The 14919-nt window shown below is 38.2% G+C and overlaps 1 protein-coding gene across 1 annotated transcript; it reads right to left on the reverse strand.

Moving 5' to 3' along the window:
* Positions 1-432: 432 nt before the first annotated feature.
* On the reverse strand, positions 433-3423 carry LOC145539104 (olfactory receptor 5H2-like). The gene has a single exon (XM_081572567.1). It carries the CDS (start codon positions 1537-1539, stop codon positions 433-435), a length of 1107 nt encoding a protein of 368 aa, XP_081428693.1. The 5' UTR covers positions 1540-3423.
* Positions 3424-14919: the final 11496 nt, after the last annotated feature.

Here is a 14919-nt window from a genome sequence, read left to right on the forward strand (position 1 = left end):
GGAATGAAAGACCTTTTAGTCTGCAGCAGAATTCTTGTGATTTACATCATTTCATTCAAACACAAACATTGCATCCATTGTGAATTTATATGCAGTTAAGTCTCCAAGCTGTGCAGCTATATTACTATCAGGATCAAATCCTATTAGAGGAACATTACTATTTCAGTACCTAATCATTTTATAAATCTACATTATAGAATACACAAGTATGTAAAATATTTTAATTTGTTTCCTGCTTCAATTATTCTAATGTGACATGAAAATTGTTGAAAATTCCTTGTGTCTTTTGAACAGTATACATGAGTATCTTAAGGAGTATGTTAGTACTAACAACTTAAAAAACCTTGAACCCTAATCCAATCTGAACTACATGTAATCTGCACAATTTTGTGACTATTTCAGTAAAAAAAAGAACTGATAATAGTATGAAATCTAAACATTTCTCTTTAATACTTTTGTCAGTGAATCTATGACTTTCTTATTTCTCAGGCTGTATATGATTGGATTTAACAAGGGAATTATGACAGTGTAAAATAGAGAGTCCATCATATCTTGATCATCTGCCTGTGTGGATCCAGGGCACACATACATGAAGAGAAGAGTCCCATAGTATAAAGAGACAGATAGCAGGTGAGCTCCACAGGTGGAGAATGCCTTTCTTATGCCTTGTACAGACTTATTTTTTAAAACCGTGTATAGAACAAGTGTATAAGAGACAAGAACAGTCATAATGCTAAGCACCTGTATTGACCCAGAGGAAATAAATACCATTATGACATTAATTGAAGGATCAGTACAAGAAATCCTAAACAATGGCATGATGTCACAGTAAAAGTGATGTATTATGTTAGACTTACAGAAGGTTAACCTGAATAAAGCACCTACATGAATCACGGGATGAATAAGCCCTGCTACAAATGATGAGACTAACAGCTGGATGCATAGTCTGTTGGTCATAATCACTGGATACAGTAATGGTTTGCATATGGCCACATAGCGATCATATGCCATTGTTGCAAGCAAAAAGCATTTCGTGGTTCCACCAAATGCAAAGGAAAGAAATTGTAACATGCATTCAGAAAGAGATATCATTTTACTCCTGGCAAAAAAATTGACTAGCATCTTGGGGGTCACTGTGGATGATATCCAAGAATCCACAAAGGCTAAACTCCCAAGGAATAAGTACATGGGGATGTGAAGGTGAGGGTCATTGTAGATAAGATAAATTAGTCCAAGGTTTCCCATAGTGGTGATGAGGTATATCACCAAGAACAACAAGAATAGGGGGATTTGCCACTCCAATTGATAGGGAAGTCCGGTGAGAACAAACATTGACAGCAGTGTTGCATTTTTAGTATCCATGCTCCCTGAAATGAAATGCCGTAAATGTAAAATGTAAGTAGATGTAAATGACCCCATGGACTGTATCCCCCCAGGCTTCTTCATGGGGATTCTCCTAGCAAGAATACTGTTGTGGGTTGCCATGCCCACCTCCAGGGGACCTTCCCAACTCGGGGATCGAACCCAGGTCTCCCACATTGCATGCGGATTCTTTACTATCTGAGCCACCAGGGAAGCCCAAGTAGATGTAAGCTTTATAAAAAGAATATTGGGAGAAAGTAATTGAAACAGTCATACACTTATCAGAGTGCCCTTAAATGTATTTAGTACTAGCATACCCACTCTAGTATTCTTGCTTGGGTAATCCCACAGAGAAGCCTGGAGGGCTACAGTTCATGGGGTCACAAAGTATTGGACACGACATAGTGGCTAAACAACAACAAATAGCAATGGAAACTAATTTTGGAAATTGGTATAGTGGAAAATGCAATTATTGCATTAAAAATGTGGAAGAATGAAAGGATTTGGAAAAAATGAAAAAAGACTCTAAACATTAGCTAAACTTATGGAGATAACTGAATATGTGAGGGACATTCTGTCTAGGATATGGATGAGATTCCAGGGAAAGAAATTTGAACTATTACAAAATGATTTGAATGCCATGTGAAAGATCTTGAACTTTGTCAGACAGCAGGCATGCACTGGAAACTTTTAATACAAGGAGCCACATTACATTTTTTAAAATAAATATTTGGTAGTGTAGAAATACTCTGTAAGGAAGGGAAACTAGTATCAGGAATACTAATTAGGGAGCTGATGCTCTTATTGAATGGTTCTCAAATCAGAATACACATCAAAATTGTTGAAATATTTGTACAAAATGCAGATTATGCAGTATTATTGTAAATGTATGTTCAAGAGGGCAAGAATGAAGCTCAACAATCTTCATTTCAAAAATTCCCTTCAGTTGATTCAAATTCATATGAAGCTCTAGTCTCTCTGGTGTAATTTACTACTAGCACACCCGCTCCAGTATTCTTGTTTGGGAAATCCCACAGAGGAGCCTGGCAGGCTACAGTCCATGGGGTTACCCATGATGAGGAGGAAAAAAGAGATAGAAATGAATCAGAATGTAGAGTCACTAAGACTCAGTAACTTAGATGTGAAGGAGAAAGGAGACAGAGTTGGATAGATGGTCATCACAAATTGAATTTGAGAATTCAGATGTTTGGGCCACTTTGTGGAGAAAGCATCTCCTGAATATCCAGGTGGGATAGCTTAGTAGTATGAGTTTGTTAGCACTTAATATAAACAGTGACTTTGGAGTATTTGGGTAACTGAAGGCATAAGTTACATTCATAACTATGAATGTCCTAACCATTAGAAAGTGTGCATAAGGAAAAAAGAGAAGGGTATAGAAAAAAAACTTCAGCAAATTTTATTAAAGAAGTTTTGAAATCGATACATGTAATTTTAGATAGCTGAAAATGATCTTCTTTTCTACTACATGAGTCTTGGTATCAGGCAAAGGCTACCACTTACTCTAGAAGTCAAAGGAGCCAGAAACTCACTTTTCCATCCCCTTGCAACTAGAGTAAGGGGACTTGATGTAGGTTTGAATAGTCAAACATACTAACACTGGATTTGTAACATCGAGCATGGAGCAAAGGGACAGGAAAAAATGAATTTGGGTTGCAAAATCAGCCAAGGCAGCCATATCAAGATCCTAGGAAATGCTTCTTGCATCTCCACCAGCTGCATTGTCAGTGTGAGCTGTGGCTTCCACAGTGCAGCAGCTGCGATAGGAGCTCCTACTGAGCAAGTGTGGAGATTTGATTTGGGCTGCTGTCTCACTGTATTGTTTTCTTCTGTTCCTGCCCTTTTATCAGCAGATTCCTCCAATCTCCCTGGAATTTCTATGTAATAGTCAATTTCCATTTAGCTAACTAATTTTCTGTTACAAACAAGTGCTCTAGCTTTAGCCAAAGAGAGATAAGGGAGAGACCAAAAGGATATACTGAGCAGAGTAATCAGAGAAGCAGGAAGAAAAACTGGAGAGTTGAGTGTTGTAAACATAAAGAGAAAAAAGACACAAGGACATAATGAAGTACAACACTGATTGGCAAAATGCATGCTCCCATAGAACAAGGGGTGAACAGAAATCATTGAATCTGGGAAATGAGAGATTTTTAGTGTCTTTAGTGAGAGGAGTTTCCAATTTATGATAGATTGAGGCCAGAGAACAGTGAGAAATCAACGGGCAGCTTCGCACATAACATGAGGAGAATGTTTTTGAGTACACCAAGAAAAAAATAGATAACAATTAGAATTTTTCTACTTCCTATAGACAAAAGTTTTTTTTTTCTGTAGAGTATTTAAATATATATTTTCTAAAGTGTTTATATACATATTTTCTCGACCTTCCCTGGTGGCTCAGATGGTAAAGAATCTGCCTGCAGTGCAGTAAACCCGGGTTCAATCCCTGGGTTGGGAAGATCCCCGGAGAAGGGAATGGCAACCCACTCCAGTATTCTTGCCTGGAAAATTCCATGGACAGAGAAGCCTGGCGGTCTACAGTCCACGGGATTGCAAAGAGTCAGACACGACTGAGGGACTAACACTTTCACTTTCTTTCACACTTTCTTAAGAGAGGAAGGCACCAAGAAGAGAAAGAGGGTAGAAGTAGAAGGTGCAATTGGGTGAGTTATTAAAAAAACAAAGTGGAGAAATATAAAAAGCATAACAGAGACACAGATAGAAAACTGTAGGAAAGACAAGACAATGAAGACAGGTAGTATCAGATAAACACTAAGAAGGAAATGTGGGGAAAATTTGCAGGTAAATATTTGTCTTAACCCTGGTTTTCATTAAATGTTGTCAACACTGGGAATCTTTCTGTATTCTTTTCTTCAAAATTCAAAGATTATTTTCCTAGGGAATTTGTGTGTGACACAGAGAATTTAAATTTTACCTTAGAAACTTTGACTGTTTTAAAATATATTAGCATTGCTGGAAAGTTCTTTTCATAATTAATTAAAAGTTAAAAGTTGATTTATATGTTTTATTAGAGTGATTAGAGCTGACTTTCTCTAGAAATCCCGCTGCATTTATTTGAGAGCACTTTCTTCTCCACCAGTTTTTCTAGTAAAATAAAATTGAGCCAAGGACTGGAGCCTGATTCAAGTGATATAAATAACCAGTGCCAGTAATTCTAGTTGTCAAATGTATTTTTATTTGGAGTAGGCTCCCTTCCTTGCAATTCCAAATTAAAGGATAATTGAAAATGCTCAAATTCAATATGTGTATGGGTCTTTATTAAGTATAAACTTGGAGCAATAGGGGAACATTTTATGCATATTTCTTACAATATATATTAAAATACTGAATAAAAGTATTCTCAGAAATAGGTGAAAGAATAGAAAAATTAATATGTAAGTGACTTACCTTAAAAGTTTAGTCAGCAACTATGGTTAATTAAGAAGAATGAAACTTTTAATCAGAATACCCAGCAAAATTTCTTATGTAGGAAACATGTGACCTATATTTAAAGCCAGTTTAAATTCTTTAAGATTCTAGTTCACCAAAACTTATGAAGTCTTTATAGTTATGTTAGAAAGATAATAAATTATCATTGAGGGACAATTCAGTCTTACAGTTATTTTGCTTATCCTAGATTTAGTCGCAAATATATGATATATAGATATTTCATTAATTGTTTTTTTTTTTTCACCTGCCTTTTTGGCATCTAGTAAATCAATCTAAAATTATAGATTTTACAGTATTCTGACTGTTTTACCTAAGAATAACGTGCCTTACAGAAGTTATTTCTCTTTTACCCATATCTTGTAAGAAATTGTGGAGATCCTTTCAGAGGTAGGCTTTTTAAGTAGAAAATAATGCAACATCACTGGAATGATAATGACACAGGCCACGATTCCTTGCACATTCATTTCCCAAGGTCAGGAAATTTTGTTTATGTAAATAAGCTTTGAACAGAAGGGTCAACCAATTATATGAAAGTGTTCTTTTTAAACAGAAGAGGAAGGAGTGAAGCACTAAAATTTCCTAATACCATGCATTGATTCCCTTTAGGATAAAACTAAGTTGTCCCTCTGGGCATTATAGATTTGAACCTGTAGGAAAAGTCTAGGTTGTTTCACAGGGCATTACAGACTCTAAAATCATAAACATCAAGTCATTATAGACAATTCTAGTTTTAACAACTGAAATTTTATTTTATGTCACTACCTTCTATAACAGATGACACTTCTGGCATGTTTATGCAAACTTCAATTCATCCACAAATTTTGATGCCCTGAGTGCTTTGATTAGTATGGTCTTTTCTGAACTGATTATACATGAATTCAATGAGGACAAAATTCTAGACTCCCTTCAGGAGTCAACTACAAGAAAGTTGTCCTCCTCATGAAAACTATAGCTCACATTCCAGATCTACAAATAACTCCCCACTCTACAGTGAAATTTTTGGAGAAAAATTTTACTAGACATACGTCAGGGGAAGGAGCAAAGAAAAAAACAAAGGATCACAGTGGGAGGTGGCCTAGATCAGTGCTTCTTCAACTTTAATCCCTGTGAGTCTCCTGGTGATTTTCTGAAAATGCATATTCTGTTTCAATAGATCAGGGCTGCATCCTGAGGGTCTTCATTTCTACCAAGGTGATGCCTCTAGACATTTAGCATCCTCAGGGTTTTCCATCATTGGCAGGCCTAGCTTATTAGAGAACTAGATCATTAGTGAAGTTGGCGGTGGGGTGAGGGGGAATAGGAAAAAAAAGGCAAATGGAACTGACATGCAAAAGAGGGAAGCAAAGAGGAGCCAGAATGGTCATGGCAGGCCAGCATGGGCTGAATCACAGCATGGGAGACTAGGCTGGGGACTTTTTTCTTTATCTCAAAGGAAAACTATTGAGGGATTTTGAACAGGGTGATCACATGTTCAGATTTGCCTCTAATTATTAACAGAGTACCTGGCATACAGAATTCATTTAGAAAAATAACATTTATGTCAAAAGAGCATAATATGAAAATAATAATATTGTACTTTGATATCTGAAGAGCAGAAAAATGTTTAACCTTGACTTGGGACTTGATTGGCAGCTAGGGGAAAAAAGAAGCATATATTTTGGTAGATTCATTAATCAATTATAGTATTTCTTAGAATTGTGCCAGTGAAACCTTAAAAAGAGGTGAAAAAAATCATAGATAAAGGAGAAGTCACTGTGAGAACTCAGCAATGTAAGAGGATGGGGTAAGCAGTATAATGTGCATTGGTAGCCTCAACCTAACACACACCTGACTTAAACACACTACCCTCTTCAATTTCATGTAATTACTTTTAAGCTCTTTTTGTTGCCTAATTATTGGTACAAAAGTCTGTATCACTACTTCCAATAGGAATAGTCTTTTCAATTTTAGTTATTTTAACAGTTGGGTCATGGTATCTCATTGTGGTCTTCAGTTACGTATCCCCGAGAACAATGGAATGGAGCATGTTTTTGTGTTCTTATTTGACATATGTACATTTAGTTTAGTGACCTGTCTGTTTAAATTTTTTGTCCTTTTTAATGGAGCTATATGTTATCTTATTATTAGGTTTTAAGAATTTTTGGTATATCCGGTATACAAAGCTTTTATCACATACATGATTTACAAATTTTTTCTCTAGGGATTTTTATTTCTTTTCCTTCTACAAGATATCCCACTGGTCCATTATGCTGACTGGACCTAGGGAGCAAGAAATAGCAACTGCTTTAGACTTATTGGTAGACATTTGCCTGCTAGAAGATGAGAAATAAATCCAAAAAATTTCAGGGTCCACTTAATTTAGGGAAATTCTTGGGATTCAGTTGTGTAGGTCATGTGGAATTACACCTTCATAGATACAGATACATTATTGCATGTAGCCAATCCTGCAACCAAAAAGGAGACAGAACCCTTAGTAGTCTACTATGGATTTTAGAGGGAACATTATCCTTATTGAGTACATTAAGACAACCACTTTACCAAGGGACCAGAAAAACTGCTTGATTTGGGCATGGCTCAGAACAGGCGAAAGATTTGCAAAAGATCTAGCCTTCTCTCGAAGCTGTGGTGCCACTTCGACCATATGATCCAGCAGAAACAGGTGCTTGAAGTGGTAGTGGAAGATAGGGATGCTCTTTGGAGCCTTTGTCAGGTAAAGATAAGTGCTAAACCTTAGGTTTGGAACAAAGCCCTCAGATCTGTTGCAGATAAATACTCTCCATGGGAGGAACCATAATGTCATGGCAAATAGATGGGGAAAGAATGGAAACAGTAACAGACTTCATTTTCTTGAGTTCCCAAATCACTGTGGATGGTGATTGCAGCCATGATCTGAGCCACAGTCAGATGCCAGTCTTGTTTTTGCTGACTGTATAGAGCTTCTCCATCGTAGGCTGCAAAGAATATAATTAATCTGATTTTGATATTAACCATCTGGTGATGTCTATGTGTAGAGTCACGTCTTGTGTTGTTAGAAGAAGGTGTTTGCTATGACCAATGCATTCTCTTGGCAAAACTCTGTTAACCTTTGCCCTGCTTCATTTTGTACTCAAAGAATTTACCTGTAACTCCAGATATCTCTTGACTTCCTACTTTTGCAATCCAGTCCCCTATGATGAAAAGGACAGCTTTTTGTGTGTGTGTTAGTTCTAGAAGGTCTTGTAGGTCTTCATAGAACCATTGTATAGTCAAAGCTATGGTTTTTCCAGTAGTCATGTATAGCTGTGAGAGTTGGACCATAAAGAAGGCTGAGTGCCAAAGAATTGATTGAATGCTTTCAAAATTCAAAGCTGGAGAAGGCTCTTGAGAGTCCCTTAACCAGCAAGTTGATCAAACCAGTTAATCCTAAAAGAAATCAACCTTAAATATTCATTGGAAGGACTGATGCTGAAGTTGAAGCTCCAATACTTTGGTCACCTGATGTGAAGTGCTGACACATTAAAAAAGACCCTGATGCTGGGAAAGATTGAGGGAATGATAAAAATGGGGTGACAGAGGGTGAGGTGGTTGGATGGCATCATTAACTCAATGGACATGAGTTTGAACAAGCTCCTGGAGAGAGTGAAGGATAGGCAAACCTGGCATGCTGCAGTCCATGGGGTTGCAAAGAGTTGGATGTGATGGAGCGACTGAACAGCAGCATGTGAAGAACAGCTATTAGCCTGCCCTGTGCCTTAGAGACTGAATGCTTAACCATGGGTCATCAGTTTTACATGGCATCTGAGCTGCCTTTCCTGAATTGGGTGTTGTATGATTGCCAGGCCATTAAATTGGGAGTACACGGTCACACCATTATTAAACGCAAGTGGTATGTACATGTTCTAGCCTGAGCAAGCCTTGAAGGTACCAGTAATGTCTATGAAGAAGCAACCCAAATGCCCGTGGTTCCCATGTCTGCTGCACTGGATTCTCTATCCCAGCCTGCTGCTGCTACTGCTAAGTCGCTTCAGTCGTGTCCGACTCTGTGCGACCCCATGGACGGCAGCTCACCAGGCTCTGCCATCCCTAGGATTCTCCAGGCAAGAATACTGGAGTGGGTTGCCATTTCCTTCTCCAGTGCATGAAAGGGAAAAGTGAAAGTGAAGTTGCTCAGTCGTGTCCGACTCTTAGCGACCCCATGGACTACAGCCTACCAGGCTCCTCCGTCCATGGGATTTTCCAGGCAAGAGTACTGGAGTGGGGTGCCATTGCCTTCTCCCAGCCTGCACTTGTGGCCTAATAGGAGGGGTAGGGGTTGTCTATAATTAACAGAGGAATAGAAGACCTGGATCTGGTTTACCAATGTTTCTGCATCATATGCAGACACCACCCCGAAGTGGACTATTCTAGCACTACTCCTGCTCTGTGACTTCCCTGGCAGACAGTGTGATGGAATATCTTCCCAATGGACAGAACTTGGAGCATTATACCTGATATCTTACTTGCCTGTAAAGATAAATGGCCAGGTATGTGATTATATAGTGATTCATGGGCTTTAACCAATAGTTTGGCTGGATGGTAAGGGACTTTGAAGCAATAATACTGGAAAATTGATGGCAAGGATATCTGAGGAAGAAGTATGTGGATATTTCCCTCTAAATGGGAAAATCATAAAGATATTTGTGTCCAATTTGAACGCTCACTGAAGGATGACTTCAGCATTGGAGGACTTTAATAATGAAGTGGACAGGATGACCCAGTCATGGATGCCAGTCAACATTTTTCTTTAGCCACCCTGGTCATCACCAAATGGACTCAAAGGGGACCATGGTGGTAGGAATAAAGTTTACCTGTGCGATCAGCAACATGGGCTTCTACTCACCATGGCTAGCCTGCCCATGGCCACATCTTAGTGCCCAGTCTGCCAGCAGAGACCAACAATGAGTCCTTGATAGTGTACTGTTTATCGAGGTGATCAGCTAGCTTCCTGGTGACAGATTGATTACACTGGACAATTTTCCATTGTGGAAGAGTCAGTGTTTTGTCCTTACTAGAATAGATACTAACTCTAGATACTGATTTTCCTTCCCTGCAGACAGTGTTTCTGCCAAAACAACTATCTGTGGACTTACAAGATTACTTATCTACTGCTCATCTTACTTCTACAGCAAATGAAATGTGGTGATGGCCCCATTACTGTTGAGTTCACTTGTTTTACCCGGTTCCCCTTCATTCTGAAGCTGTTAGATTGAGAGAATGTCAGAATGGCCTTTTAATAACTCAGTTACAGTACTTCCTGGATGGACAGTACTGTAGGTGATCAAGGTTCTTCAGAAGGCTGTGTATTTTTTAAATCAGTATCTAATACATAGTACTATTTCTCAGATAGCTAGGATTCATAGGTCAAAAATCAAGAAGTAGAAATGCAAATGGCACCACTCAGTATTACACCTAGAGATCACTAGACAAGTTAACTTCATTTTCCAAGATATTATGCTCAGAGGCTGAGATCCCTTATAGCCAGAGGGAAGAATATTTCCACCAGCACACACAGCAGTGATTCCATTGAGTAGGATCTTAAGAGTGCTACTGGGCCACTTTGGGCTCCTCATTCCTCTGAATCATCAGGCAAGGAAGGCTAAGTCACCAAAAGTGACTGATCCTGACTACCAAGGGAAATTGGATTACTGCTCCATAACGAGATAAAGAAAATCATGTCTGGAAAAAGAAAATCCCTCAGAGCATCTCTTAGAAGTACTAGTCTCTGAAACTTATTTCAATGGCAAACTTCAACAAACGAAACAACATGAATGGATCTAGATATCGTCATCCTGAATAAAGTAAGTCAGACAGAGAAAGAAAATTATATCACTTACATGTATAATCTTGAAAAAGCCTACAAATTAACTTATATATAAAACAGAAGTAGAGTAATAGATTTAGAAAACAAACTTATAGTTACTAGGGGGTAAGAGGAAAGGGATAAGTTGGAAGATTGGGATTGACACATACACACTACCATATGGTATGAAACAGATAACTAATAAGGACCTACTATATAGCACAGAGAACTCTATCCAATACTCTGTAATGACCTATATTGGAAAAGAATCTTAAAAAGAGTGAGTATATGTATAACTAACTCACTTTGCTGTACTGCAGACACTAATATAACATTGTAAATCAGCTATTGTTATTGTTGTGTTGCTAAGTCATGTCCAACTCTTTTGCAACCCCATGGACTGTAGCCCACCAGGTTCCTCTGTCCATGGGATTTCCCAGGTAAGAATACTGGAATAGGTTGCCATTTCCTTTTCTGAGGGAATTGAGCCCTCGTTTCCTGCATTGGCAGGTGACTTCTTTACAGATGAGCCACTGGAGAAGCCCCCAATAATTTTTTTTTTAATTGGGCAGAATTTCAAATTTTCTAGACTCATTGAGAATGATGGTTTGGGTCACCCCATCAGATAAAGAATAGTGACTAACTGCCGTACTTTATGAAAGTAAAGGGAAAATGGATTTGAAAGTGTAAGAAGGTAGTTATAAATACCATGAGATCAGTTACAAAATGCCTTGAGTATTTCTTCCTTACTTTGATAAGAGTACATTATGGTGTATGTGTGTGTGCTTGTGTACAACAAATGTCCTACTTTTCCTTACACTATTATTCCCTTATCATAAGATGTATTGAGTAAATATCTTATGATTCAGTTCAGTTCAGTCTCTCAGTCGTGTCCGACTCTTTGCGACCCCATGAATTGCAGCACGCCAGGCCTCTCTGTCCATCACCAACTCCCGGAGTCTACCCAAACCCACGTCCATTGAGTCAGTGATGCCATCCAACCATCTTATCCTCTGTCGTCCCCTTCTCCTCCTGCCCCCAATCTTTCCCAGCATTAGGGTCTTTTCCAATGAGTCAACTCTTCGCATGAGGTGGCCAAAGTATTGGAGTTTCAGCTTCAACATCAGTCCTTTCAATGAACATCCAGGATTGATCTCCTTTAGGATGGATTGATTGGATCTCCTTGCAGTCCAAGGGACTCTCAAGAGTCTTCTCCAACACCACAGTTCAAAAGCATCAATTCTATGGCGCTCAGCTTTCTTCACTGTCCAACTCTCACTTCCATGAGACAGATAAAAATATTACTACAATTTATGTCAAAGAGTGTTCTGTCTGTGTATTCTTCTGAGAGTTTTATAGTTTCTGGTCTTACGTTTAGGCCTTTAATTAATTTTGAGCTTATTTCTATATATGGTATTAGAAAATGTTCTAACTTCATTCCTTTGCATGTAGTTTCCCCAGTACTTCTTAACGAAGAGATTTTCTTTTGTCCATTGTATCTTCTTGCCTTTTTTGTCATAGATTAATTTATGATAAGTGCATGGATTTATTTATAGGCTCTCTATTCTTTTCCATTGATCTACCATGTTTCGATTATTGTGGCTTTGAAATATAGTCTGACGTCAGGGAGCATTACTCTTGCTTTGTTCTTTTTTCTCAAGATTGCTTTGGTTATTTGGAGTCTCTTGTGGCTCTATGAAAATGTTCTTTTTTGAAACTTTAGAGGAAGTAATATTGGTGAATCAAAGGACCATGAAAGTTTCTGAAGTCAATAATAAGAGTTCAATAGTATGCGCATATTAAAAATTGAGAACAGCTTGTTTCCAAATATATTTTGGGAATAAGTCAGCTATTGCCACCAATTCATATTATTAGTGAAGTTTAAAGAGCCTGGCGTACTGCAATTCATGGGGTTGCAAGGAGTCAGACACGACTGAGCGACTGAACTGAACTGAACTGAAAGAGCTGGGGATCCTAGCATTGATGGAGCTTGGAAAGGAAGAAGCAGTGAGAACCCTTAGCTGACAAGGCCCTGATTTGAATCAGATTTAATAAGGGATAAATTGATTAGTACCCTATATAATTTGAATCTTTAAGTCTCTCATTATTAACCTAGCACTCATTAAGAGGAGATGTTTTAGGGACTGATGGAGATGTCTACTAATAATGCCCATTCCTCCTCATATGAGAATTGAAAAGTTACATAGTGAAACTGTTATGTAATTTCCTGTCAACAAACCAAACTTTTGCTAATTTCCCTTGGGCAGTTTCTCATTATCTCAAATAATTACCATTCTCATGACACCTTGTTAGGTTTTTGTTTTGTTTTGTTTTTTCCCCCATAAGAGCAAAGATGATCACTCCCAAGTCAAGTGTAACACAGGACTTGATACAGGGCATATTTCAGTCATCATAGTTGGCTTGATCCTTGCTTTCTAAAAGCCCTAAATGAGTTTACATTAAAAGGAAAGCTCCCTTGTGTCACATCTCCTCAGTTAAATGTGAAGAGACTTTTCCATGGACCAGTCTCTTCTCGCTTAATTACCCACCTTGGATATTGATCTAAAACTGCCTCTTAAGAGGAGAGTTGTGCTGTGTTGTGCTTAGTTGCTCAGTCATGTCCCACTCTTTGCGACTCCATGGACTGTAGCCTGCCAGGCTCCTCTGTCCATGGAGATTCTCCAGGCAATAATACTGAAGTGGGTTGCCATTCCCTCCTCCAGGGGGTCTTCTAACTATCCCAAAATACTTGCTCCAGAATTCTCTGAGTCATTTAAAAACAAGCTTAAAACGCCACCTGTATAACCCACTAAACTAGGAAACAGAAAGTTTTTATCTTCTTCATCCCCAATTTATTTCAAGTCCCCTTACTGGAAACATGATGATTTACAGTCTTCAATACTCCAAGAATTCATTAACAAAAATAAGGCTACATACAACTAAACAGGTAACTGTAATCTGGTAGTAGTTAATTTGTCCTAAATAAGTATTTACAGTTGCAAATTTTCAGTGTTCCATCTGTTCTTCTTGCCTTTGTTTAACACCCTCTTCAGGTTATACTAAATAGATGTTGTGGTTTTTTATCCTTTCATGGTGACCAGTCCTCTGTGATAGGCCAAGCAGTAACCAAGACAAAAATGCTGGCAAGCTAGTGATACCCCTGTGTGTTGTTTAGTGTGAATAAATATTTATAAAATTTATGGATGACACGGATCAACCTTGCTGTAGAATCCAAGTATTATATTGTTTGAAATTTCAACATTTATGGTTATAGAGATTGGCACGCTTGACTTCTTTGGCCTTAGCTCGGACTTTAATGTCACACTGACACCGAGTTCTGTCTACTATTAGACACTTCAGTAAGAGGGATAATCACCATATTGACTTAGTTCTATGGTTCTTGGTTAACAGTGCCTGAGGTATTTAACATGACATTGCATAAACATTATTACTGTGGATTTTTAAGCTAGATTCAGAAATAGTTGACAAGTGTTCAAAATTTTCTCACATAGCAACATCATTTCAACATCTCCTTAATCCAGCTTCAATTGATAAGAGAAACATTCTATAAAGGATAAAGTAAATCCTGGCCATGGACTTTGTGAATGGAATATCATAGTTGACACAGACATGAGAAATAATAAACCCAGGATTTAACATAATTTCTGTTCAGACAATCAAGCATGCAAAGGAGTCCTTAAATTGCTGTAAAGAATATATATTAAGCTATGGAGATCTGCAAAGGTCAAAATGTCCTAACCATCATTATCTTTCAGAAGAATATAGTGGTTTCTATCCTGATATCTTAAAGCGGATCTGACTCACTTCCATACTATCCTACTTATCTAGAGAATCTTGAAACATGGCAGAGGCTATGAAGTATTGGAAGGAAGGGGCCTGGAGGTATGCAGAGTAAAGTAAGCAGTCTCAGTGAAAGCATCACCTCTGTGGAAGGAGGGACATGGAAGAAAAAGGAACTCCTAGCAAGCTCTGTTGTAAAAAGAAAGGAAAGACATTAAAGAGAAGGAAATTGGGATCTTACAGAAACAAAAGAGGGACTTCCACAGTGGTCCAGTGGCTAAGACTCTGTGCTCCCAGTGTACGGGGCCTAGATTTGATCCCTGTTCAGGGAACTCTTAAGAGATCCCACGTGCTGCAACTAAAAGATCCCACTTGCTAAGACCCGGCACAGCCAAATAGATAAAAATAAGTAAGTAAGTGAAAAAAAGGAAACAAAAGAGAATCACAAAATCAGAAGACACTTCAAATGCTCC

The sequence above is a fragment of the Giraffa tippelskirchi genome, chromosome 2 (assembly GCF_054371585.1).
Source record: "Giraffa tippelskirchi isolate mGirTip1 chromosome 2, T2T-mGirTip1v1.2.pri, whole genome shotgun sequence".
NCBI lineage: Eukaryota > Metazoa > Chordata > Mammalia > Artiodactyla > Giraffidae > Giraffa > Giraffa tippelskirchi.

Excerpts from the sequence above, each read along its gene's own strand:
- LOC145539104 (XM_081572567.1), bottom strand. The coding sequence starts at position 1,539 with ATGTGGGAGACCTGGGTTCGATCCCCGAGTTGGGAAGGTCCCCTGGAG.